Source organism: Trypanosoma cruzi, genomic scaffold, assembly GCF_000209065.1.
Source record: "Trypanosoma cruzi strain CL Brener 1047053516467 genomic scaffold, whole genome shotgun sequence".
Classification (NCBI taxonomy): domain Eukaryota; phylum Euglenozoa; class Kinetoplastea; order Trypanosomatida; family Trypanosomatidae; genus Trypanosoma; species Trypanosoma cruzi.
The window spans coordinates 57612-81295 of record NW_001849501.1 but is presented as its reverse complement, the minus strand read 5'-3'; the positions used below and the strand labels follow the sequence as shown (position 1 = coordinate 81295).

Sequence of the window (23684 nt, the reverse complement as noted above, 5' to 3'; positions counted from 1 at the left end):
TGTCAGTGAAAATAAATAAATGGGGTAATTGACGCCAAGAAACATGTAAACACGCAATATGTATCATTTTCTCTCTCTGCACAAACCCACAAGAGCTGTGAAGAAACCCTCTCCGCCACTCCAAAATAACAACAACAAAAAGTCTATATATATATGTGTGTGTATATACACATAAAATCACGTGAGAAATAAATGATAGCACATTTCTACAATGAGATAAGATGCATACACGCATCTAAAAAAAAAATAATTAAAATATAGAAAAATAAAAAATAAATAAATAAATAAATAAATACAACGCGTCTTCGATGCAATCCAAACTAATATTCTTTTTTTTTTTTTATATTTCATTCTTGCCTGACATTTTAAAATCGGGAAATCGATTACAAAGGACGATGCTAGGGGTTATCAAACACCTCATGAGGAGACCGTAAGAGGACAACAAATAAGACATATTCCTCACTCTCCTCCTCCCTTGATTGAACAGCCGGTCTCTGTGTAAATACAGCCGTCTCTGCAGACACGTTCGTATGGGCCTTGTCAAGAGAAGCAACCAGCGGAACTTTGGTTTCAACTCTCAGTATTTCCATTCGAGTTACCCCCCACACATACACACGCATAATCTGAGGCCAAATGTTTGCACGAAACCGTCTTCCCGCCCCGGTAGCCCCCTCTCACGGGTTGCCCTCTTGTTTTCGTTCTGATCGGGTTGTTCTCTCCCTATAACCTGGCCAATGGACAAAACCGGGATCTCAATACATTATGTGCCATTAGTCTTTTTGTGGTAATAACGCTTCTTCAAACGGAATAAAGCGCTTGGACCCCATTCCATACGTGTACAAGGCGACAATGAGCGTTACGCCCAAAAGCCCGGTGCATTGCAACAGGTTATAAATGTTGTTAGCAGCGGCCTGGCAAAAGGGCTCAATTAGGGGAATTATGCCAGTGAAAACAGCGTCGCAGCCTTTCAGTTGACTGTCTACAGTATCAAAGGCAGACCGTGCCTCTGCTAATCCAAAGATGGCGTAGAGCGCCTTCTTCGCGGTCTTGCCAACATCGCTGAGAACACCATCTTTCCTGCATGTAGCCGAACACGCTCTCAGATCGCACACCCCCTCAGGTGTCGGAGGGCACGTATATCCTTTTTTCTGGGCCTCCGCGCTCGCCGTGGCAGATTGTGTAACCTGCGGTGCTGTGTGAAGTGCAGTCCTGACCCATGACATCACCTCATCATCGGTTACATACCTGCATACCATGTGAATTGGGCATGCAAAGACCTTCTTCTGTGCAACGTTCATGTCCGGCATAATGGTTTTATCATAGCAGTATGGTTTTATCTCTTCGCAGATCGATCGCGACAGCTGCCGGAAATTTTCTTCAAACGCGGCAGTTTGGCCTCCAAAGCGGGTGTCATCGCATTTTGTAACCGCCTTTACAACATTGGTGCGACGTTCCGTAAATTCTGTCATCTCAAAACAACTTTGGCTAACGAGGAATGAGGAAGCAGAGTATAGGCCGTTAAATCCCCATGTCATGACAGTGAGCAGTGCCATAATCAAGAAGACGAAAATGGATTCGCGGCGACGGTTGCACAAGGCAAAGATCATCCCTAAAAAGGAGACTCCAAAAGAAACGCCAAATAAAACGTACGGCTCCCATGAAAATTGAACAATATTGTCAAAGAGTCTGATAACTGTCTGGTTAAGCATGCTGGAGACATCTCCAGTGCGTGCCGCTGTTTCCTTGTAGAGGTTTTCGTTCTCTTTCGAACGGAGAAGAGACATTGGATACGTGACGTCCTTGCTGGCGTCGTAAAGAGTGATTGTCATCCTTTCCAAGAAATCCAAATTCATTTTCTCTACATTTTTAATAGCAAAACTCGAGATGTTGTGAATTTCTCCCACCGTCGAGACCAAATGATGCTGCGACACGCACCCCCATATGCAGGTCGTCGCACAAAGGCCAAAGACCATCACCGCCAATAAGACTGGACGAAGAAGATCTTCCCTGCTGTACTTGGCCGAGTGACCCCTCAGTGGACAGCAGAAGTTCGGGGACTGTTTGCGCCCCCCACAACAATCAAAGACATACTTGCAGATCAGGTAGAGAAGCACCGTCATAGCCACACCGCCAGCCACAACGATTCCCGGAATGGCAAAAACAAAAACTGTGTTCCGGTAGCTTTCTGGATCACAATCAATCAAATCCTGGGCTCGCCGATCACAATTCATCAGGCGCCACCTTGGCAACGGGTATTGAAACGTCGGCCAAGCATCCGTCTCCATCGACACAAAGAAGACCAACAAGCGTACGAGCACAGCAACGGCAATGGAAGTCACTGCCGGGTCAACACTTCCAAAAACAACCAAAACATTCCCCCCCCCCCCCCCCCCAAAAAAAAAAAAAAAGAAAAACAAAAAGTCGTACGTTTACGCGTATATGCGTGGAGATAGACAGACAGACAGACGGTTATAATGTTGTTGCTGCCGCTGCAAGAAGTGATGGCACCGTAACCTCCAATGTTGATACACATAAAGTTTCAAAATACCATCAAAGGTGTGAATAGTGGGGTTGGGGTAAAAGGGGGAGAAGGAGAAATTAAAAAGCAACAAAAAAACACAAAGACAACAACAACAACAACAACAAGCAATTGAAAAATAAGACAGTGACGATAATAACTTCTTTTGGCCTCGGGTGTTTCTTTTGTACCTTTTTTCCCTCTTCCTCTTCTCTTCTTCTTCTTTTCACCACTTCTTTGCCGGTGATAAAAAATTCAAAAGGGAAAACGAGGCCCAAAAAAAAGTTAATTGCATTTGCGTAGTTATTTACTTGTGGAGGTGTACAAATCATTCGTTTTAACCATCCATCCTCGCCAAACAACAAAAAGCAACACGGATGCGATCAAAGCTGTGGTTTTTTCTCTGCATCCCCAACGCGGCGTCCAGTAGAAAAGAAAAGAGAAAAAACCGGCGTATATTCCACAAAGACACAGTGAAAAAGGGGAAGGAAAAAAAAAAACATGCGCGCTCTTCTTCTTTTCCAGCCGTCCAGTTAAAAAAAAAATAATAATAATAAAACAAATGTATGTACAACAAGCAGGATGCCTCGTCCCCTTATCTCCACAAGGCAAAAAAAAAAGAGCATAAACAGATCACAGCTCACCTCGCCATGCCCATCATTACAACTGGGATTATAATTGGCCCGCGTTCACAATCGGGGCGGTTGTGAACTGACGAGGGGAAAAAGTTTGTGTGTCCCGCAGCCCTCAAACTCCCCTTCACATAGAGGGCCAGCAGGGGTGATCCGTGTGTGTGTGTGTGTGTGGGACACCAGACAAACGAAGTGCATTCGCCAGATTCCAACGCAGAATCGCCAAAAACAAACGTCAAGTAATAATAATAATAATAAACAGGGGATTTCGACGAAACGGAGCTATTTATCCCCGACGGATCGCATATTATTTCCACAAGTTTCTATACATCAATAAGGGCAAAACAATAAAGGGTATCGTCACATATATTTACTCATCACGCAAATCGGCAAGAAACTTCTTAAAACCACTCCCACCACGATACGAGATCTCATTGATAGGAAGGTAAACAAGTTTTTTTGGATTTACTGTGGAGTCAAACATGTACAAAACGACATCCCCCCCGTATGCGTCGTGCACGTCACGGGTAACCTTGCGCAGCATATTTTCACATACACCACATGGAAACAACGGATTTGGATCCTTCTTCGAACCCAACATTTCACCATGGACAAAGATTTCTCGTATGGCGCTAGTTGGCAACCCCATAGATGCAAGCTTGCCCAACGCGTTCTGTTCAGAACACCGTGATCCGCTGGGTGTGCTAAGCTCATAGTTAACTGCCAACACAAAGGACCTCGTGCAGTTGCACCATGTACTACGTGGATGCTTCTCCTCCCTTTCTCGGCCGTTGGGTTTTATCAGGGCTGGGGGTCTCCCACGTCCACTACAGTCCACCTGACAATCGCATTCTTCAGGGTCAATATACGTTATTAAGGACGTCACAACAGGTCTATTCGGATCTTTTTTGCGCCAACTAACATGAGCGTTCTTCTGACGAAATGACATAATGATGGGACACAGTTTGGAAAGAAAGGAGCCTTCGGGCTCTTTCCTCAAGTCCACAATGTTGTGATGCCGGTCAGGCTCAAATCGAGTACGGATTTGCTCACACGCCGCCTGAACCTTCACGGGTAGCACTAATGAATAGAACTCCTTAACAGAGAGTTGGATCAGTGACAAGACATTTGTCAAACAGGGCGGCAATGACACAGGTGTAGCGATATCCGGAAAAGTGGCAAGTACATTTTTTAGCATATGCTTTGTTTGAATATCGCGCACGAGGGCAATGTTTAGCCATTGAACGAGCCAACAAGGCTCACTCCTAGCCACAATGGCATCAAAGGCATTGTTGCTCAACTGCTGTACATCGCCTACCGTATGTAATCCCAACTCATCCAATTGTGACAAAAACATGGGTAAACGGGACTCTGCCTTGAGGAGACTTTTCAAGGGCAATGATGCCTGCATTGCCGTTCTCTCCTCCGTTCGAATATCAGCGTGGACAAAAAGACACCGTGAACCGTATCGGCATCGTTCATTATAACGGCAAAGAATGGGTTGCGCGGCCTCAATGACACCCTCATGAAGAAGTCCACAAGCAAATAAAAATCCAGCTGTTGGTCGTATCTGCTCTGTTTTGATACAATGCACATAAAAACCGCTAGATACATAAAACTCTTTGAAGCCAAAAGTGCTCAGTTCCAAACGCCATACGGATTTGTTTAAAAAGTGGGCCTTGTTACAACTGCACGCCTCCCCATGGAAACTCTTCCCACACAGTAGAAAACAATAATTCACCTTTCCCAGCAGCTGCTTGAGTTGCGGGGGTACCACATCCTCCTTCTTACAAAGAAAGAAACGGAGTCTTTTCTGCATATTCGTTTTTTCGTTGGACTCACTAGATGATGCACTGTATATGTCACAGTCTCGTTTTATCATAGGCGGACCATCCGATAGGCGCACGTGTACGCTTTCACGAAGAAGAGGGTAGACTCTCTTCTCGGTTGATTCAACACACACAGAGCAGTTCCTAGGCGCCGCAAAACCCGAGCTGCTTTCATCATCCAGCGCCAACACAACGTATTGAAGGGTCCTGTTGGACTCCGCCGGCGGCAAGTACGCCTTGTAGAAATGAATGGCGTCCCACATTTTTCCTCCTGTGGAGGTCGTCATCAATTTCACACCAGGCTAAAATAATAATAGTAATAAACAGAATGTGTCGGCTAAGACCAAAAACTATCTTGAAAATCAGCAAAGAATTTTAAATAAACAACGATGTATACACTTTCCCCTCCTCCTTGTGTACATGTCCAAGAAAGAGAAACAACGGAGAACAAGAATGGGATGAGTGCAGTAAAGACCAAATGCCTCATTAGGATCCCGCAATCCCCCTCTACGCGTGGCCGCGAAATGTACTCCGCTATGGGTAAAAATGGAGAAAGCAGCCAAAAGGCTCAACCACAAATTATGTGAACAAATATGTATATATGTAAATATATACAGAAAGAAAAAAAAAAAAAGGGGGGGACGCACGCTTAGGTCTGATCCCCATAACACGTTTTCCGGGTAGACAAAAAACAAAATTTGTCTTAAGGAACAAAAAAAAATTTACACAATACACACAAACAAACAAACGGAAAGGGACATGAAACGCATTAAATAGTTGGCTGGGCAAAAATTGGGAGAATCTCGCTAAAATAAAAATAAAAATAAATAAATAATAAAAAGCAACCACCTACGCTAAATAAATACTCAATGCTTCTTTAAGTCATTACCCGGAGCAAGAGCTGAAGGACGCTGATTGGGTTTCTCTGGCTTAAAAACCTTCTCATCACGCACATTGTCTACTCTAAAAGCCGCTTCGCGATCCACTTCCTCCTCAATAGAAATTCCTTCAGGAGTGTCAGTAGTGTCGATTCGCATGTCGTGTACATCACGCTTCAGCTCAGGAAACTGTCGCGGCCACCACAAACTGCGTCCAAACCCAAAACCCATCAACGCAGGAACAAATAATGGCCGCACTACAAAAGTATCTAGAAGCACTGCAGTCGCGCAAACCACAGCAAACTGGGACAACATCATAACAGAAGAAAAAACCATTGACCCAATAGTCAGAAACATTATAATGCCAGCAAAAGATATAATGGGGCCGGTCTTCCACACTGCCTTCGCTACGGCAGCCTCGTCGCTGTAGCCCTTCTTCTTAAACTCAATGATGCGTGTCGTAAGAAACACATCATAGTCCAAAGAAAGGGCAGAAAGAAATAAAAATGCAAATAAAGGAATTAAAAAGCAAAATTCCCTTACACCATCCAACGCCTTCCACACTGGATGAAGCCAGTTGTACTGAAATACCACGACACCCACTCCATATGAAACGCCGATTGTGTAAATGACCGTTGCAATGAGGCGGACTGGCAAAAATAAAGAGCGAAACATGACCATAATAATAATAAAAATACCACCCAATGCAAACAAAATCTGAAATGGAAAAAAATCGAGTGATTTATTCATAATTGCCCATGAATCACTGCTCGCTCCGAGGATGCCATAGTCGAAATAAACATTCGCTGATGCGTGCTTCTTAAGGACATCATATATTTGATTCAGGTATCGATTAGCAGACGCACCAAAGGGATTTACAGGAGGTGTCACAAAAATAAAAGCCGCCTTATTTCCGGGAAAAGAAACAGTTCGTTTAAAAAGATATTCATATTCATTATTTGTGTAATAAAGCAGAAACGACTCCCACGAATTCAGCCAATAAACAGCATCGTCCTCGTTTTTCATAATCATATTAGGCGATATAATCGACGAGTACGGTTGCCCTGTGGTTGCTACAATATCTTCAATGACAGATTTTATCGTGTTTGTCATCTCATTCGTTTTCCAAAACGAAACGTCATACGTCCCACGGACAGAAAAAAGGATGTAAAATGGAATAGAAGATCCCTTGCCAATGTCATTCTGGATTCGCCTCAAAACATCCCCATGAGGGCTATCCCGTGGAATTTGCGTAAAAACGTTAAAGTCCATCCGCAGCTGCAGTGCAAAGTAAAAAAAAGGAGCACCAATAATAAGAACTGTCGCCGCCGCAATCCACGGATGGCGAAAAGACGTCCGGCCAATTTTAAACCAATACGATGACATTTGTCGCCCGTATTCAAGTAGCTCGAGCTCTGAACGTGACATCTCGCTATCCGCAAGCAATGGGTCTTGTGGCATAGCCGTAGATACGTCCTCATCGATGTCTGTGCGTAAAGAGTCCGAGGGAAGAGAAATCCCACAGCCGCAGCACGCAAGCAGTTTGTGCCAAACCTCGGTCCATGTGGGAGGGTGTCCAAAAAAGTCGTAGAAAATCAATAGGAGAGCAGGTTGTACAGTGAGGCTCACAAAAACAGTGCAGAGAACGGTGATGGACATTGTCAATCCAATCGTGGAAAGAAAAAGAACGGGAAGAAAGGATAAAATTCCGACAGCCAACGAAACCGCTAGCCCCGACACACATATAATGTCTGCCGACATTGTGGCAGTATTTTTCACCACCTCCAACTCCGCTTTTGGGTTTCGGCCGAGAAGAAGCTCCTGGATCGTCACCTGCTCCCGGAAACGCGTCAGAATGAAAAGAGAATAATCAATCGAGAGAGCTGCAACCACACCAAGAGTCATCTCCGGCGCAAAGGATGAAACCTCCATCCATAACGAAATCGGATACATGATGCCAAACGCAATCGATACGGTACAAGGAAGTGTAAACAATGGAATTAACAACAACCGCACCGAGCCCACACAATATACCAACACCATAAATGCCATTGGAATGGAAATGACATCAACGCGGAACAAATCCCCTACAATACCACCCGTCGCGTCGCGTGATATCAATCTCTTGTCGGTATACTCCCGGGTGAATTGCACATCATTCAAATCACACCACGTATCAACAACAGAAACGATCGTTGGAAGTACATTTCGACTATCCACTGAAGATGACAAAATGATGGTTATCAAACTTGACTCATTATGATCCCCACCAATAAAGTGATAGCGCAAAGAACTATAATTCGGAATGGTACAAAATCCGTCCACACCTTCTACAACACCAAAGAAAGGACTACTCTTGTTTTTTACCTGATCCACAAGATACTCACAAAAGGGTTCAAAGTGCGGGTCCTCTAAAATGCTTTTGGATTTATTCCGAGATGTCAATAGCATATACAAGGGGTCAAGTGGCAACTGATAAGGAAAATACAACTCTGCCGTCTGCATCGCATCATAGACTATCGTTTTTTTTGGAGCGCTAAATGTCAGCCCTGTATTGTTTAAAAACTTCCAAGAGAAGTACGCCATAAAAGGCAAAAGAATGCAGTACAAAAGCATCATCGCCATGGCCAATTTCTTTTCCTTAAGCATGCTTGATGTAAGTAAACTATGTACAATAATCGGTAATTGTGATATTTCTCTTTTTTTTGTTTTTGTTGTTTTCCGTTTATTCGCTTGCGTTCCCTTTTATTATTATTATTATTATTTTTATCCTTTTTTTTTCCCCCTTGTTGGTTCGTTTTGTTGTTGTTTTTAATGCCGTTCTGCGGCCTCGTCCCGATTGCGCACGCTCTCTTCAAAAGAAAGGAAAAGAAAAGCCAACGGCGGTTAACAGGAAAGTCGCACCTCCCACGACACTGCGGGCAAAGACCATCTGGGAAACAAAAAAAAATTGACGGACACGCACACAACAGCAACGGAAAAAAATGAAATGCGGCGCATGCATCACAGGCGCAGATATGGTGGGTGTGTTCTCGCCGCCCTACCAACAGGGTCGGCGTCGTAGTCAAAGCAGGGGTCGATGACGAACAGCTGCACTTCGTCGTCATCGTCGTTCCGCAGCAATTCAAGGTCCGTTGCGGAAAGAAAAGCGCCACACCGCTGAGCTTTCAAGGGAGGCTCCTCCAATGTGGCACCCACTACGAGCCCTGGCAGCTCAATGTCACTGAAGCTTGCATCATCATCTTCATCGTCATAGTCATTATTATCATCCCTGCCTCCTTCACGCAAGGCAACCCGGTCGGACTGCACACCGTCCACAGCGGAAGTGGTCCCTTCATCAACAACGATGTTCCCGTCCTCTTTACTCCCTTCCGCAGGAGTCGTTCTGCCCGGCCCCGTCTCTTCCACTGATCGGTGGTCCATGACCTTCTCGGCTATCGACGGTTTTTTAGTCAATGCGATTTCCGCTTCAGTCTCACCACCAACAAAGTTGTCAAATGTTGTTACAACGTCCGCAAGGCCGTAATTTAAGAAGGCCGTCATTGCAGACGTCTTAAGCGCTTTCGACTCATCTAGCACTTCTTCCTCCAATTCAGTGCCATCCAGTTGCAAAGACGCTGCGTGCTGCCGTGCCTGCATTAAACCCTCACAGTCTTTCCCAGCACCGCGACTGGAAGCGCCATCCTTTTTGATGCTAGCAACCGCCGTATTATCGTCATTACCATCTTGTGCGTCAGTACGAAAGTCCCGCACCATCGCCGTGAACATCTCTGCATCCGCATGCGACTCCATCGCAGTGCCACCCGGTTTGTCACCTTTTTGTTCGCCAAAAACAAGAAGGGCGCGTTCCGCCGCCGAAAGCTCCACAAAGGAGCAAAGAAATGACTTCATATTCTCATCTTTTGACTGAAAAAAAGTCTTAAACATTTCCGCTGCGCCCTGCACCGCCATCCTGCGCAACTCTTCGCGAAAAACGCCAACACGAAAAACGCGGAGAACTATGGAGTGTGGCACACACGCACACAATAAAAGAAAAAAAAACCTTTTGTGCTGCCCAGGCTTGTGTGCTGCGGATCCCGACTGGCTGACCAAAACAAAAGAAGTGCGAATAATGAGGCACATGGAGGGGACCGACATGATGTCTGACAGTGGGCGCAAAGGAGGACAAGATGGGGGAGCGTCAACACACTGCTCGCCAGAGAAAATGCGCCGTCACTTTCGAGCTGCAAAAATAAAAATAAAAATTGCATACAAAACCAGTAAAAAAATAATAAAGCCTTTTAAAAAACCGCAGCTGCTTCGCCATTGGCCGCGCCACTCGCCCTCTCTCCCCCTCTCACTCCCTACCAGCGCCCCATCCGTTGATCCGAACCCCCTTCCCCGGACACCAACACACCAAGGTGCCACCAAAAACAAACACATACACAAAGAATTACATACATATATACATAAACATGCCCGAATATCCATCGGTTTCGTTTCATTGGTTGTGCCTGCCTTCAATGCTTGATGGACGACAACTGTCAAAACACAACAGACTGTCAGCCCTTGCGAAAGAAAAAACAAAACAAAAAAAAAAAAAAACATACAAAAAGCCAGTTATAGACATGAATCATACAGAAATAAAAATACGCAGATTAAAAAATATACAATTCGCACCCAATCATTCGCCTGTTTAGCTTTTGAAACAGATGTACATAGCAGATCGCTCTCGCTTCCTTCTCCAACAACCTCACACACTCTCCCCTATTATTTCTCTAAAAAGTTGCGCAAGACATGTCTCGGACTCGTCAAGTCTCAGAAAATTTCCATCTTTTGTTTCGTTTTCGCATTTATTAATTTTCCCGTAACTTTCTCACGCCTTCCAGGAAAAAAAAAGAAAAGACAGAAATAGAGAAAAAGAGACACAAGACCAGGATTTCCCCAGCAACACACAAGTCTAATGTGGCATGTGCACTGCAACTCCTGACTTCTCGGCGTGCCCTCCCCCGCGCTCACATCAGGGTCTGTCAAATAAATGTGGCTTCTTCGTCTTCCCCCTCCCCCCCCCCCCCAAAAAAAAAAAAAAAAAACGCTACAAATACAAAATAATAACAAAAAAAAAGGAGAAAAAAAAGGTGGTGGTGGGGAAGGGGGAGTTATATATTCCCATTCAGATGAACTTCAAAAAAATATGCAACGACCCACCTTTTCCCTATGCATGGATATATGAGGACAAGCAAATGGAGTGAACAAATAAACGATGCCCTCCCTCATTCCTTCTAGGATTCCCCCCTCTTGCTTTTTTCTACTTCATTCGTTGCCCATTCTACAGTTTAATTAACTTCCTCACACAAATTGTTTTTTTTTTTTGGGGGGGGGGGAGGGGGAGGTGTTTGTTTGTTTCAGAGAGAGAGAGAGAAAGGGGAGAGGAAGTATTCTCTCTTTATCATCAAACCCCTTGCCTTCTTCAGTGGTATGCTCCATGCGCTTTTCCTTTAACATATACTTATATGTATATTTGTGGGTTTCTTCAGGTGGACGTAAAAAAGAAAAAAAAAACATCCCAGAACTGCTAGCACCAGCACCTACCCTTATCTGTTAGGCACAAAAATGAGGCTGCTCCTCAAATGTCTTTCTTCTTTTTTTTTTTTTCCTGGTTAAGGGAGAAAAATAATTATGTGCTATTTCAGCGTCCCGCGGAATGGTTGCTTGATGTGAAGAAGGCACTGGAAGTGGGAGAGGAGGACATCAATGTCCCTATACGATCATCATCGTCCGTGTATTCTTCATCATATTCCTCCTCTTCACCATTGTCGCTCTCTGTGCTTTCGAGGTCGGCACCATGCCTTTCGAGGTTGAGCGGGTCATGATGCACGGGCCCTCCCCGTGGTCGTCTTGCCATTTCACTGTCCGTCGCGGTTGGGGTGTGGCTCCCAAAGTGAGGCCCGACGTCTTCGTCGAGTGGAGCAGAAACTCCGTATGGTGTGTTTGGAGCCTCGTCACCGTGGTGCTCGTCAAGAAGGTCTTCATCTGTGACGCTTTCAAAGTAATCGTATTTTTCTGTTCCCTCTCCGTCTCTTCCATGAAACACCAAAGATGACCCATTATCGTCTTCAATATCGTTCCAGCTTGCGTCGTCTGCGCCCCTGTCAAAGTCGCGTACAAGCATCGGGCCGCCCTGACGATCCTTCGACAGCTCCGTCGGGATCCACTTCAAGTTGTTTAGCCGCTCCTCACGCTCATTGTCGGCATTTTTTCCCCAAAGATAAACGACAGTGAAAAACATGGCGCACAAAAGGTACAACAGAGCAGCGTAAACGGGAATCAGTGCCAGAGGCATCTGCACTTCCTCCTTCCCTCGCGTGATGCGTACGGCAACAAAATAGAGTGAGACAAGCAGCATTCCATTAAAGAAAAATGCACCCAACGTGTCAAACGTAATTCCCATAACTGTTTTGACACCAATGGTCCACTTCATCTTGCTGCGCATATAAGCCTCCAGCACACGGAAGGCAGCGCGGAAACAAAACGGAATAAAGACAACATACCAGCTACTCTCAATATTTCGGTCGATTCGGCGGCCAATCAAAAGCCACTGCGCAATCGAAATACATGGATAAATAAGTCCCAGAAAAAAAAATCCGTAGCACAAGAAACAACTAGGATTATTTAGACCAATTTCCATCTGCAACCGTATACGACGCGGCCAGCGCCATACCAAAGAAGACAAATAGTACACCACGTCAGCTATAATAGGCAGGGAAAAATATGCTGCAAATTTCCCAGACGAGTCCACATGGTCATTCCCAACGGCACTCACAACCAAAAAACAAAAAATGGTGTAACATACTACTGCAATAAAATTACCGACTGCTGGAATTCGATCGACATAGTGCATGCCTTCTTCCCACGTGGGTCTCCAGAACAAACTTACAATGGCGGCGAAGGCCGTAATAAGTAGTGCCACGATGACCAGAACAAAAAGTGGGGCAGCAACCGCCGTCCATGACCAAGCTACGTGATCATCCACACGAACACCCAGAAAAATGAAAAAAAGAAGCAGCGCTAAAAAAGCCACTACTGTGGAACCGAAATAAAAACCAATGGCTGCCCTAGAACCAAGCAAGTGTAACAGAGGACCCCAACTCCCGCTGTGGATAAAACCCACTGCATCCTCGCCAAGTGCATCGTAAAGACTTTTGCGGTCCGTGTCAGAGAGAACAAGATAGGCTTGGTAAAAATGATGACGCAGCGTGACTTTCCGAAATGTCCACTGCACCTGTTTTGCCGTCACAGGTTGTTCTAGCCCCAATAAGTGATAGAGCCTCCAATTATCTGGATTCTTTGCCTCACTGTCGCAGCACATTGTGCGCCGTTCTCCAATTTCTACTGGGCACAAACACAAACAAACGGCAAAAGGAATATTCCAATGATCTGTGGAGAGTCTACAAACAAGAAGAATTCTTATTTCCCGTTTCCCGTTTCCCTTTCCTTGTTACTGTCCACCTCTCTCCACTTATATATCGCTCTACTTGAATTTTACTTCCTTTCGTTGCTTTCCGCCAAATTATCTATTGGCGCCAACAACAACTCAGACAAGAAGGGGAGAAATAGAAAAATAAAGAAAGAGAAAACCACCTCGGAACGTATCACAGAATCATGTGAGAAGTCACGCGAATTCGCGGGGAATGCAGCAATTTGAGTTTTCCCACACAAAAATAGGAAAAGGAAGAGAGAGACAACAACAAAACATGAAACGACACATATAAAGAACTCTATAAATATAGGGGCCACCATATACACATGGCGTTTACGTCGAAGAAATAATAAAATAAAATAAATTGGCCTTTAAAAGTGACCGTTCGACTTTCATTTCTCTCTATAAATGTATAATTGACTTATTCACAGCCCATTTCGTTTTTCCCTCCTCTCTTTTAGGGCAAGGGGAGTAAAAGAAAGTCGTCTTCTTCTAGATTGTTTTTTTTTTGTCCGTACTATCTTTTCTACATTTCTATACACCTTCCGTGTATATACATAAATATATATCCTCCATTTTCATTTTTCCCCCCTCTGCCGATCAGCGGATTGGCAGCGGTGGTCGCCCATTTGTGGCGGAGCTCCTGCTCAACGACCGCCGGACATATTGCGGCTGGTACGGTCGTTGCTCGGACAAATGAGCAAAAGACTTCGTTGGAAGTGGGCTTACTGCTCGATTACGAGATGCAATGGAATCAACTGAGTCATTTCGGCTAAAGGCACTATGCACAGACCCTGCCCGCGACACTTGAGCAGAGGCCCTCTGCTCACGCCACTCCAGCCATTCTTTCATTAGCGAAGGGCGCGGCGTTGTAAAAGTACCACCTCGGATGTTCAGTGAATGTGCCTTTCGTTCAAAGCCATTTGTAATGTCGCTAAGAGACGCCACATCACTCCTTGGACCGTCAGAATTGGCGTTCAAGGATTTGGACCGCATCTGCAAAAAACGCTCCCTTGTAGAGCTGCCACTTGTGCCACACGCGGAGAGACGCCTCTCCCCCTTTCGGTTGGGGCTTGCGGTATAGAAAAAACGATTGCGCAAAGGTGTGGCGTCACGTTCTTCTCGCCTCAAATCCCCGTCATTTTCCATTCTATTGGATGCGATGCTGCGGTGGCTCAAAGACGCTCTCGGCAATTCCATTCCTTGCGCCGCTTGCCGTGTGGCAGAAAAAGAACGCAGGTCAGAAGAAGCAATTTGATCCAAAAATGACTGCATTCGATTGTCGCTATTCGTTTCTCCGTCCCGTTCAGTCCGTCCCTTAGTGACGGCTTCTCCAGCACGGACACGAAGACCTCGCTGATCATTCTCCGAGATGGAATAGGGTGTATATGCGTCAGCATCCCCCAGGCTTCTACCACGCTGTATTGGTTGAGGTCCTAATGGTGTGGGTCCTTCTCTTGAGTTATCCTTGTCGTCCTGTGGCACAGCATTCCTCCAGTGACTTTGTCGTACATTGGAATCCAAATATCCCTTCTGTACGTAGCCCCTTGCTGAGTTTATGCGCTGGTAACTCATTGGTTCCGCAGGGGGAAAGCCACTCGATGAGGCAGGAATCCCATCCTGAGTACACAGAACCGTGTGAAAAGACTCAGACTTCTGCTCCGTGACCTTCGTCGCCTCAGATGGTGGCTGAGTTGGTGGCTCCTTGGCTTCTGAAGACGGCGTTGCATTTTTCACGATAGACACATCAATTTTCTCCTCATTCTCTTCCTTCTTGTTGACTAACTTCTCTTCGGCAGCCTTGACACGGCGCACAGCTACCTCCAGGGAGATTGCCTGTTGCGTCGGATAGTAGCGAAACGGAATGGAGTACTCCTTCCAAACGCCGGGAGGCACAGAGAACTTGACAGGGTCCAGTGAAAATCCCGCCACCTGACGGTCATCTTCCCACAGGGAGAAACGAAGTTTCTCGGATTTACCAGGTGCCTCAAGAAATTTTACACGGTGCGAATATTTAATTTCCCTCGGACTTTGACATTGAACAGATGGTGTACTCGAGGTAATCCCGCCGTATCGCGCCTTTAGGTAATAAATCCCTCCCAAAAGCAATGGTGCTGGATTATCTAAGTTAATTGCCTCATTCTTCACGGCAATCTTCTCAATAACAATCTCCATATACCGAGATTCTGGAGTACATGATTGACTTATTATAGGTACATCCGCCAGAGTTGCCGTGTTTCTTCTATTGTCATGGCGATCGTGTAAAAGTACCGAGGAGTTACGTCGAGTCCCTGCAGAACTCGGCGGAGAAAGGGAAATAACATCTTGTTTATGGGCTTGTATTTGACTTTGAAACGCTTTGGAATTGCCAGTATCATAATGACGGTTTTGCGGGAGTAGGTGGTTCTGGGTGTCGGCACTCTGTTTGCTATCAGGAGGTGATTTAGATTTGTTAACAGACGCCGCACGTTTTATGCCACGTAGGCGGAGTTCTTTCGCTGGGACTCCTTTGTTTTCAGGCTCTGGTTCTCTTGCCTCCAGTGCAAAAAGAAGCTTGCCGATTACCTGCCCGGCAGCCTCGCGCAGCTTGATGGCGTAATTTTTCGCCGGTTTTCCAATATAGGGCAGTGGGTCCAATGTTCCCTTTGCCACCACTGGAGCAGGACCGCCAACGTAGCTGACAGGCTTCATCTTGAAGGCGATGACCTCCGTGTCGCTGTCGATCTCAATACTCCCTGTCGCACTGTGGAAGCTGAGAACCATGTCCAACCCCTGAGACTTGAAAAAAGCCTCTGGGGTGCAGCCACTCGGCTCAATAGATGTCGCCGAGCGCTGTCGGGGAACTCGACACCAGCAACAGACAAAGGCAGATGTGTCCTGAATCCGGCGACCCTCGGAATCCGGGGCAAATAGCCCAGTGTACGTCGTCACATCGCACACTAAACGGTAGAGTGTGAAGTTTAACGAAATCATTGGTGTATGAGTGGCGTAACACAATGGTGAAGAGAGCTGTGTCACAGGAAAGAATCCTATTCCCCCTCTCCCTCTTTATCCTTCTCCTTCTTTCCTTCTTTTAAACTCTAATAATAAAAATAATAATAATAATTTGATGCCGTCAGTTGTTTTTTTTTTCTCGTTCTTTTGCGTGTTGTCGCGGCGCAGGGCGTAGTCGTCGTCGTCGCCGCAGTTTTAGGTCAATATGATCAACACCGAGAGAACAACAACAACAACAACAAAAGGAAACGGATAAAAATTCAAACAATTTTGACGCAAATAACGATAATAATAACAATAATAAAGATAAAAAAACGGCACGGCTGAAAACACAATCGCAACCGAACATGGAAAAAAGACAAATGCAAAAACTGGGAGTGAAATGGAGAAGTGAATTTATTTTCTTCCGGGTGAAGCTTCACCCGGAACCGGCCTCAAGAGTTGGATGTAGAAGGCGTGGTAAGAGACTTGGTGCTGCTGCCCCCACCAGCGTGCATGGCATCAGATGACGGCGCATAGCTTGAGCCAAGTGACTGCCTTCTCCCCTCACGCGAGTCCGGCCCACGGTACGGCTCAGTCTGCAAATTTGGATTATTTACAGTCAAAAGACTGACAACACCCATCAAATTCTCACTTTTTCTGAAGTGAGCCGCTTCACCCTCCCCTGCGGGAGGGCACGGGGATTGTGTCAAATTCTCGTCCCGATATTTAGGGTGCTGCCTCGGTCTTCGCTGGCGTTGTGAATGAAGTAACCCCTTCGACGGCGTTCGGGGCGCGTTCTCCCGACATGCACTCTCTAATGTCATGTCACGCAAAACTTGAGGTGAGTACTCCATGCAGACACCGGGGACACTCTTTTTTCCCCATTTCGCCGCCTGGTGACGCAGTTCCGCCCCAACCTGCTGCGTCTCCTTTAGCCGTGCTCTAAATTCAGCCCTCTCTTTGTCAAATTGCTGCTTGGCAGCCACAAGATCGTCTTTCGCAACATCTAACGTGGTACGCCTTGCCTGTAGTTCCGCCTCCACACGGGACAAGCGATCGTATGCATCAAATACGGCATTGAGTGCATTGTTGAAATTACCCCGTTGTTTATCTAGCGCCCCAATCTCCTGCTCCATGCTCATCCAAAAGCGTCTCTGTTGTGCACGTCCTTCAGCGTGAGCCGCCGTCAACGGGTATAACTGCGCCAACAAGTTCTCCATCACTTGTGTCATGCACTCAACTCCGCTCCGTACCTTCTCACAATCCGAGGACACTCCGCTCGAAGTAAGACACGAAAAAAGCTCACGCCTCACGTCTTGACTCCATGCTCGGTACACAGACTCTGTTCCTTGATGCATGGTAGCCACTTTCACACGACCCTCCCGCAGCACATCAGCCATGGAGTTGACACATTGTTCCAGAGGAGCTACGGCTGCCCTGTATCGCTGCCACTGAGCGTCGAGTCGCTCGCTGAGCTCACGTGTATTTCGCTCGCATTCTTCCAACATCAAGGTCTTCTCATTGGAAGAAAATGTATTGCCTCCAGGGTAGAAGGCCATACTAGTGACTTCTTGTACATCACATGACACCGACTGTCGAAACTGTTCCACCCGCGCCCCCAAAATCTTCAATTTCTCTTCAACAGCTTTGTACGCGGGGGGTACAGATAAATTTGCCTGCTCTTCCTCCGCATACCGGCTTCGCCGACCAACTGCTGCCTCTCTCTCTGCAGCGTACAGTCGGGAACGATGAGCGAGCTCGGCGGCGTATTGATTCACTGCGCGCTTTAGCTCTTCACATTGTTTCTGTTCCACAGCCTTCAACTCCTCTCTAAATCTTTGAACCATTTCTTCAATGGCGCGCTGCGTGCATTTGCATGTCTCAGCCGTGATGATCCGTTGTCTCTCCGCAAAGCTCTGTGCTGACGTAGTAAGACGATTATCAAGAGCTGCTCGAAATTTTGTCACAGCATGAGCCAATGCGGAATCAAAGCTGGTTTGATGCTTCAAACGCCGCTCCTCCTGAAAGCTACAAAAATTTTCCTTCATTTTATGTTGGAAGGCTTCCCACTCGTCACATCTTCGTTTTCGATCATTGGAGAGGATGTCTAGACGCTGTTGAGCAGACTGCACGAATATCTCTCGTATGCTTCCAATAAGAAATGGTTTAACGCGCACACACACACTTTTTCCCATCTCATGTATAGCCTTTTTCAGTGTCTCTTGCAGCTGGACAAGAAATCGCTCATGCACTTCTGTTGCGCGGAAGTCCCCTTCCACGGCGTCATGTCTCTCCTTTACGGCACGCAATGATGCCTCCTTTTCTTTCGTAAGCGTCGTTAAACGTGCTACGTCAGTCTCGTACTTCATTTTAAGAGCATTAGAAGTATTTATGAGGTCCTGGCTACGGTAACCACCCGTCTCCTCCCGCAGCCGCTGCCTTCGCAGCTCCAAGTACTCTTCCAGCTCCGTCCGAAGCAAAGCTGCGCGTTCCACCTCTTCCCTCTTTCCGCATACGTCGTTTTCCAGGCGTCTCACCTCTTGGCACAGAGCGTCCTCCCCCCTCTCCAATAGTTTGATACGATCCTCATACGGAATCAGTTCTTCTTGGGTCCCCTGCAACTCCCTCCGCAAGAACTCGTATTGGTTCCAAAGAGAAGGCGATGAGGGAGCCACTTGGGCCGGTGTTGGTGCCGCTGTTCCTGACGCGGGTGTCGCGGCACCGTGCGACAATGCCGTGGGGGCAGACGCCTCATTCTCAAAATCAAGAAACGAGAGCGCGTCATGAGCGAAGGGGACGGATGGGGGTGCAGGATTTTGTGCGGAGCTGCCAGTTGCCGGGGCAACATTCTCCGCAAAGAGCCAGTCGGGTTCATCACCAGAGGCCATTGCGGGCGGTGGCGGTGCGCGGCCCTTTCGTCGACCGGCCACGGGGATCATATACCCACCGCCTTCGTTGCCCATAACAAGTTACACAATGAGAGCAAAAAAAGAAAAGAAAACAAACAAACAAACAAAAAAGATACATGTTACAGACGCAGAAGTAACGAGATAAAGAGGGAAAAACACACACACGCAAAAAGAGAGAAAAAAAAAAAGCTGAGAATTTATGCCCCACCGCGGAAAAACAAATAACAATTGCATACACGTATAAAAGTACTTATTTCTCCAAGAAAGTAAAAGCAAATTATAATCATACAAATTCGCCGCGCAACAATATAACCCGCCTGAGACATGTCCGCAAAGAACCGAGTGCAGCAAATACAACAAAAAAAAAAGGCACCAACATGGAAGAAAAGTTGTAGGGACACCAAAAAAAAAAAAAGAAAAAAAAAAGGAAAAAAGAAAAAAGGGTGCGCACTCAAAAAAAACAAACGGATTGGAGCTTGTACATGGGGAGACAAAACCACATAAGAGGGATTTAATTGGTGAAAATAAGTACTTCCTCTCTCTCTCTCTCCCTCTCTCTCCCCCCCACACTCACACATAGAAAGACACACACTTATATGGAGAGAAAATTGCCGAGCAGAATCCCTCTTGAAAATGCAACAACAACAACAAACAAACAAACACCCATTACAAATTTTGTGTTCCCCACACCGCAACTACTCCGTAAGAAACGTATGCGTCTCCGAATTCACAACCACACTGCCAACCAAATCACCCGTATCGCCCGTTGATTTACATTGTTCCGCCTTTGAGAAATTGGATTTCCCCTGTAGTTGTTTGAAGAGGATCTGCAGGACCCGCTCCTTGTCTTTCCAACACAACTGTGAGATTTCAATGGACTGGAGATCCTTTAGCTTGGGGGCGTTGGGGATACAAGAGAGGTCTGAATGTGCAAACAATGGCTCCTCTGAAGAAGGAAGAAAGCGGGTTGTCAAAGCACCGCCCTCGTTGTAGTGCCATTCCTTTGCAGGAATGAGGCGGCTACTCCGTGTGACAGCGAGTTCCTCCTTTGGTAACGTAATCAGTGGAAGAGAAGGTCCGCCCATATTCCCATCACCAGCCGGTGACTCCTTGCTATGCCACGTGGTGTTGCTCCCACTACCGCCAATTTGCAAAGGCGGCGGCAATGGCAGTCGCAAACGACGGTTGCTAATCAACATCAATTCACCCTCGCCCTCCTTCAGTCGCGGTGTAGTTCGCTGGAAAGAGGATGAATTGGAGTGTTGGTGGCCAATATAACGTGTGCCTCTCCGTCGCTCCTCCAACATCTCCCGGCGAACTTGTGCCAAGGCATCGTGGAAAAACATCTCCAACTCGGTGCGTCGCTCCACCATCTGCCGCGACAGGGATCGCATTTTCACAAGCTCGCGACGAAGACTTTCAGCGAAGCAATTTGCCTCGTCCCGCTCCTGCGTCAGTCGTCGTAAGGCAGCGGCATGTTCCCTAGCCTGTTTTTGTATGCGTTTTTCGTAGCTCTCTACTACCGCTTTGAGGTTATCCTCCGTCGTTTTTACCTGTTCTCTGAGCAATGTTATTTCTCGCTTTTGGCGCACCGCGTGCGCGGTAAACTCCTCTTCTGCTGACTTCGCCAGTGCAGCATTCTGACGCAGCTTATAATTTTCCTGCCTTAAAGCATCTGCTTCATTACGTGCCGCCTTTGCGTCTTCTGACAAAAAAATTTTTTCTTCCAGGAGTTGCTGATTCTCCTCATCCACGTCGCGTGTCTTTTGGGTGAGGAGCTCCATAGCCATTTTGCGGACGTCTTCCTCGTGTCGCCTATTAAGTAGCTGCTCCTCCGCCCGAATTCGAACCCGCTCTTCCATTAGCTGCATGCGGAGTAAGTGAGAATCCCGCGCGTGTTTGTCTTGCTCCTCCGTGTATTCCTTCTTTAGGTTTTCCATCTCGCGTTGATGTTTGTCACGGGCTTGCCTAAAGGCATCCACACTCGCAAGCTCCTCCTCCAGCCACTCTATTCTTTTCTGCAAACTCGAAGTGTGATACTCACTTTCCTCCAACCTCTCTTGCATCGATGCCATCTCCTCCATCACATCACGCCAAGCGGAATCCCGTGCAGCAGTCAGCTTCTCCTTCATTTCTGCATTATCGCACTTCACCGCATTCATACGATCTTCTAAGGCCTCCATAACTGCGAAGCTTTCCCTCTCCTTCTCCTCTAGCTCATGCTCCAACTTTTCATTTTCCTGCACCAACTTGTGGTTGGTCTTTACATAATAAGCGGAGGTCAACTTGGAAACTTGAAGCTGCTTATTCGCGAGGGTCGCGGCGATGAGGGCCAACTCCGTTTCACGTCCCTCGCTCAGCGGCATCTCCCGATGCACACTTGTTGCTGTGCGATTGAGGGGCGATATAAAGCCGCTCTTGCTCTTCTTTGGTGACCCCTCATTCATAAAAATAGTCACAGTGTCCGCACTCCTTCCTTTCCGCTCCTTGCTCCCCTGGGAGGGATGACTGTTCCTGTCTTACCCTCCCCCCACGCTCCCTCCAGTCTCTCTTCCTGCGTTAATTCCAGCCCTCTTTGTTCCTGCTGCTGGGGCCTCCTTCCCTCACAGGGCCGCTCAAAAGGCACAAGAAGCAAAGATCCCTCACACTGCCCCAGATACACACACACATACAAAAAAAAAAAAAAAAGAAAAGTCAACAATATGCATTGGGGAAACAGACACAAGCGCACACGCAAAAAACAGGCAGGCAGAGGGAAGAAAAAAAAGAAAAAACATGCAAACACTTTTTCCCGGTCTTATTTTTCTTTTTACGAACCAAACAAAAAAAATAACGGGAAATGAAAAAAAACACTTTTTTTGCGGATTAAAGCACTAAATGCAAATTGGCAAAAGCACCAACAAGAAAAAAAAAAAAAAAGAAAACTCACCTTGTCAAAGATATAACATGAAAGTAAAAACACAACATACATAATATATATATGTGCGTATAATGCCTTGCGGGAAATAAAAACAGCAGACAAAAGAAAGAAAGAAAGGATTGATTCGCGAAATTCCCTTCATATCGATATTCATTATCAGTGCTTCATTCTCTCTGCCTCTTCCAACACAAAGCGCTCAGCCCGAGCGATGACACCTTCATCACGCACATTGAAAAGCACCTGGTCCTCGTTCTCTCTGGGTGAATTGTACATTGGATTCATGGCGATAGCATCGTAGTGCCGTCCCGTGTAAACAACAAATGCCCGAACAGTATATTCCATGTCTTGTCCAAAACGCTCCATTCGAGCCGATTCTAAATCCAACGCTATAATCTCCGTTTGCGCCAAAAAACTCAAGATAATTAATTCAATAGCCCCACCCCATGAAGTGGGTTGCCTGATCCACTGCACATACTCACTATTCGGCCGCTCAAGTAACAACTCATTAAAGTAGTCGGGGTTCGCCAAGACGACAGCGGCACATTCCTCGCGCAATTTGGGTCCGTCCGTTCGACTCTTCTCTCGCAACACATACGCGGCAGCATGGAACAGACAAGAATTATCGGAAGGACAAATACGACGAATAAAATGCCATTTATCATGGGCGGGAGGGACGTAACGTCCCCTTGTCAAACCCCTTACCACTGTTGCCTCCCCTTCCTGTACAATGAGTGTGTCTCCCTGCCTAAACAGACTCCCCACCAAGTCCGCATCTGCCGCATCTACAACTCGAGGTGGATATCCAGAGAGAATCCGCAGGCGCTCCTTCACGATGCCTGACCGGCTCTCCACACCGTGCAGAAACGCAATCCACGGCGTGGTCTCCTCCACATCAAACGTCACCGGCTGCGAACTGTTTGGCAACCGCAGCCTAAACTTCATCCCGGAGAATATCCCCCGGCCTAATTACTTGATGATCCGCACAAAGTGAGCAAACGGGATCAAAAGCAAAAAAAAAAAAAAAAATAAGGATAGTGAAGCTGCACGCAAAACATTTTTTAAAAACAATAAAACAAAAAAAAAAAAAAAATACAAGAATATGTAAAGTAAAATAGAAATAACGTCCACATGGCCACTGGCATTATATATACATGGTAAAAAAAATGAGAAGCAAACAAAAAAGAAAAAAATGACGTCATTCATGGACTCGATACCTAAATCAATCTACTGACCGCAGATGTACCAGGCTAGACACATCCCCATGCGTTTTGTCGGAAGCCATTTCCCATTCCCTGCACAGTTTCAAGAACTCTTCTTCTTTCACCACATCCTCGGAGGCCTCCGTCATTGATCTGTAAAGCGTCGCGCGTTTCAAAAATTTCTCAAAGTTTGCCTTGTATTGTTCCGCTTGTATGGCAGTGTTCTTTTCATTAAAACACTTCATGTGAAGCGCCATAAATTTCAAGGCAGACTCCTCCAAGGAGAGGCCAGGGTACTTTGGTCGCGCTTTAGCCACGGCAATTAGAGCATATGCAACGGGGTCATAGAGGATACGACGCATAA

At 46.4% G+C, this 23684-nt stretch overlaps 10 protein-coding genes across 10 annotated transcripts, besides 19 other annotated features; all 10 read right to left on the bottom strand.

Moving 5' to 3' along the window:
- Nucleotides 1–23684: part of a sequence feature (heterozygous, non-Esmeraldo-like haplotype) that runs on past the window's edge.
- Nucleotides 237–260: a sequence feature (AT_rich).
- Nucleotides 264–295: a microsatellite.
- Tc00.1047053509791.100 (hypothetical protein, conserved) lies at nucleotides 771–2285 on the bottom strand (the record flags this gene model as incomplete). The annotated part of the gene is made up of 1 exon (XM_810847.1): nucleotides 771–2285. The coding sequence occupies one exon, from the start codon at nucleotides 2283–2285 to the stop codon at nucleotides 771–773; it is 1515 nt and encodes a 504-aa protein (XP_815940.1).
- Nucleotides 2394–2420: a microsatellite.
- Nucleotides 2625–2646: a microsatellite.
- Nucleotides 3052–3077: a sequence feature (AT_rich).
- Tc00.1047053509791.90 (hypothetical protein, conserved) lies at nucleotides 3521–5266 on the bottom strand (the record flags this gene model as incomplete). Its single annotated transcript, XM_810846.1, has 1 exon — nucleotides 3521–5266. The coding sequence occupies one exon, from the start codon at nucleotides 5264–5266 to the stop codon at nucleotides 3521–3523; it is 1746 nt and encodes a 581-aa protein (XP_815939.1).
- Nucleotides 5788–5820: a microsatellite.
- On the bottom strand, nucleotides 5846–8506 carry Tc00.1047053509791.80 (uncharacterized protein; the record flags this gene model as incomplete). Its single annotated transcript, XM_810845.1, has 1 exon — nucleotides 5846–8506. One exon carries the CDS (start codon nucleotides 8504–8506, stop codon nucleotides 5846–5848), a length of 2661 nt encoding a protein of 886 aa, XP_815938.1.
- Nucleotides 8603–8627: a microsatellite.
- Tc00.1047053509791.70 (hypothetical protein, conserved) lies at nucleotides 8861–9994 on the bottom strand (the record flags this gene model as incomplete). Its single annotated transcript, XM_810844.1, has 1 exon — nucleotides 8861–9994. One exon carries the CDS (start codon nucleotides 9992–9994, stop codon nucleotides 8861–8863), a length of 1134 nt encoding a protein of 377 aa, XP_815937.1.
- Nucleotides 9091–9127: a microsatellite.
- Nucleotides 10411–10441: a microsatellite.
- Nucleotides 10912–10973: a sequence feature (T-rich).
- Nucleotides 11526–13205, bottom strand: Tc00.1047053509791.60 (hypothetical protein, conserved; the record flags this gene model as incomplete). Its single annotated transcript, XM_810843.1, has 1 exon — nucleotides 11526–13205. One exon carries the CDS (start codon nucleotides 13203–13205, stop codon nucleotides 11526–11528), a length of 1680 nt encoding a protein of 559 aa, XP_815936.1.
- Nucleotides 13661–13682: a sequence feature (AT_rich).
- On the bottom strand, nucleotides 13917–16289 carry Tc00.1047053509791.50 (hypothetical protein, conserved; the record flags this gene model as incomplete). Its single annotated transcript, XM_810842.1, has 1 exon — nucleotides 13917–16289. One exon carries the CDS (start codon nucleotides 16287–16289, stop codon nucleotides 13917–13919), a length of 2373 nt encoding a protein of 790 aa, XP_815935.1.
- Nucleotides 16398–16422: a microsatellite.
- Nucleotides 16533–16552: a microsatellite.
- Nucleotides 16589–16623: a microsatellite.
- On the bottom strand, nucleotides 16745–19255 carry Tc00.1047053509791.40 (hypothetical protein, conserved; the record flags this gene model as incomplete). The annotated part of the gene is made up of 1 exon (XM_810841.1): nucleotides 16745–19255. One exon carries the CDS (start codon nucleotides 19253–19255, stop codon nucleotides 16745–16747), a length of 2511 nt encoding a protein of 836 aa, XP_815934.1.
- Nucleotides 19277–19389: a sequence feature (T-rich).
- Nucleotides 19604–19642: a microsatellite.
- Nucleotides 19737–19761: a microsatellite.
- Nucleotides 19897–21648, bottom strand: Tc00.1047053509791.30 (hypothetical protein, conserved; the record flags this gene model as incomplete). Its single annotated transcript, XM_810840.1, has 1 exon — nucleotides 19897–21648. One exon carries the CDS (start codon nucleotides 21646–21648, stop codon nucleotides 19897–19899), a length of 1752 nt encoding a protein of 583 aa, XP_815933.1.
- On the bottom strand, nucleotides 22278–23063 carry Tc00.1047053509791.20 (hypothetical protein, conserved; the record flags this gene model as incomplete). Its single annotated transcript, XM_810839.1, has 1 exon — nucleotides 22278–23063. The coding sequence occupies one exon, from the start codon at nucleotides 23061–23063 to the stop codon at nucleotides 22278–22280; it is 786 nt and encodes a 261-aa protein (XP_815932.1).
- Nucleotides 23182–23242: a sequence feature (T-rich).
- Nucleotides 23341–23684, bottom strand: Tc00.1047053509791.10 (hypothetical protein, conserved; the record flags this gene model as incomplete). The annotated part of the gene is made up of 1 exon (XM_810838.1): nucleotides 23341–23684. A coding segment is annotated over one exon (344 nt), but the record flags the coding sequence as incomplete, so codon positions are not given.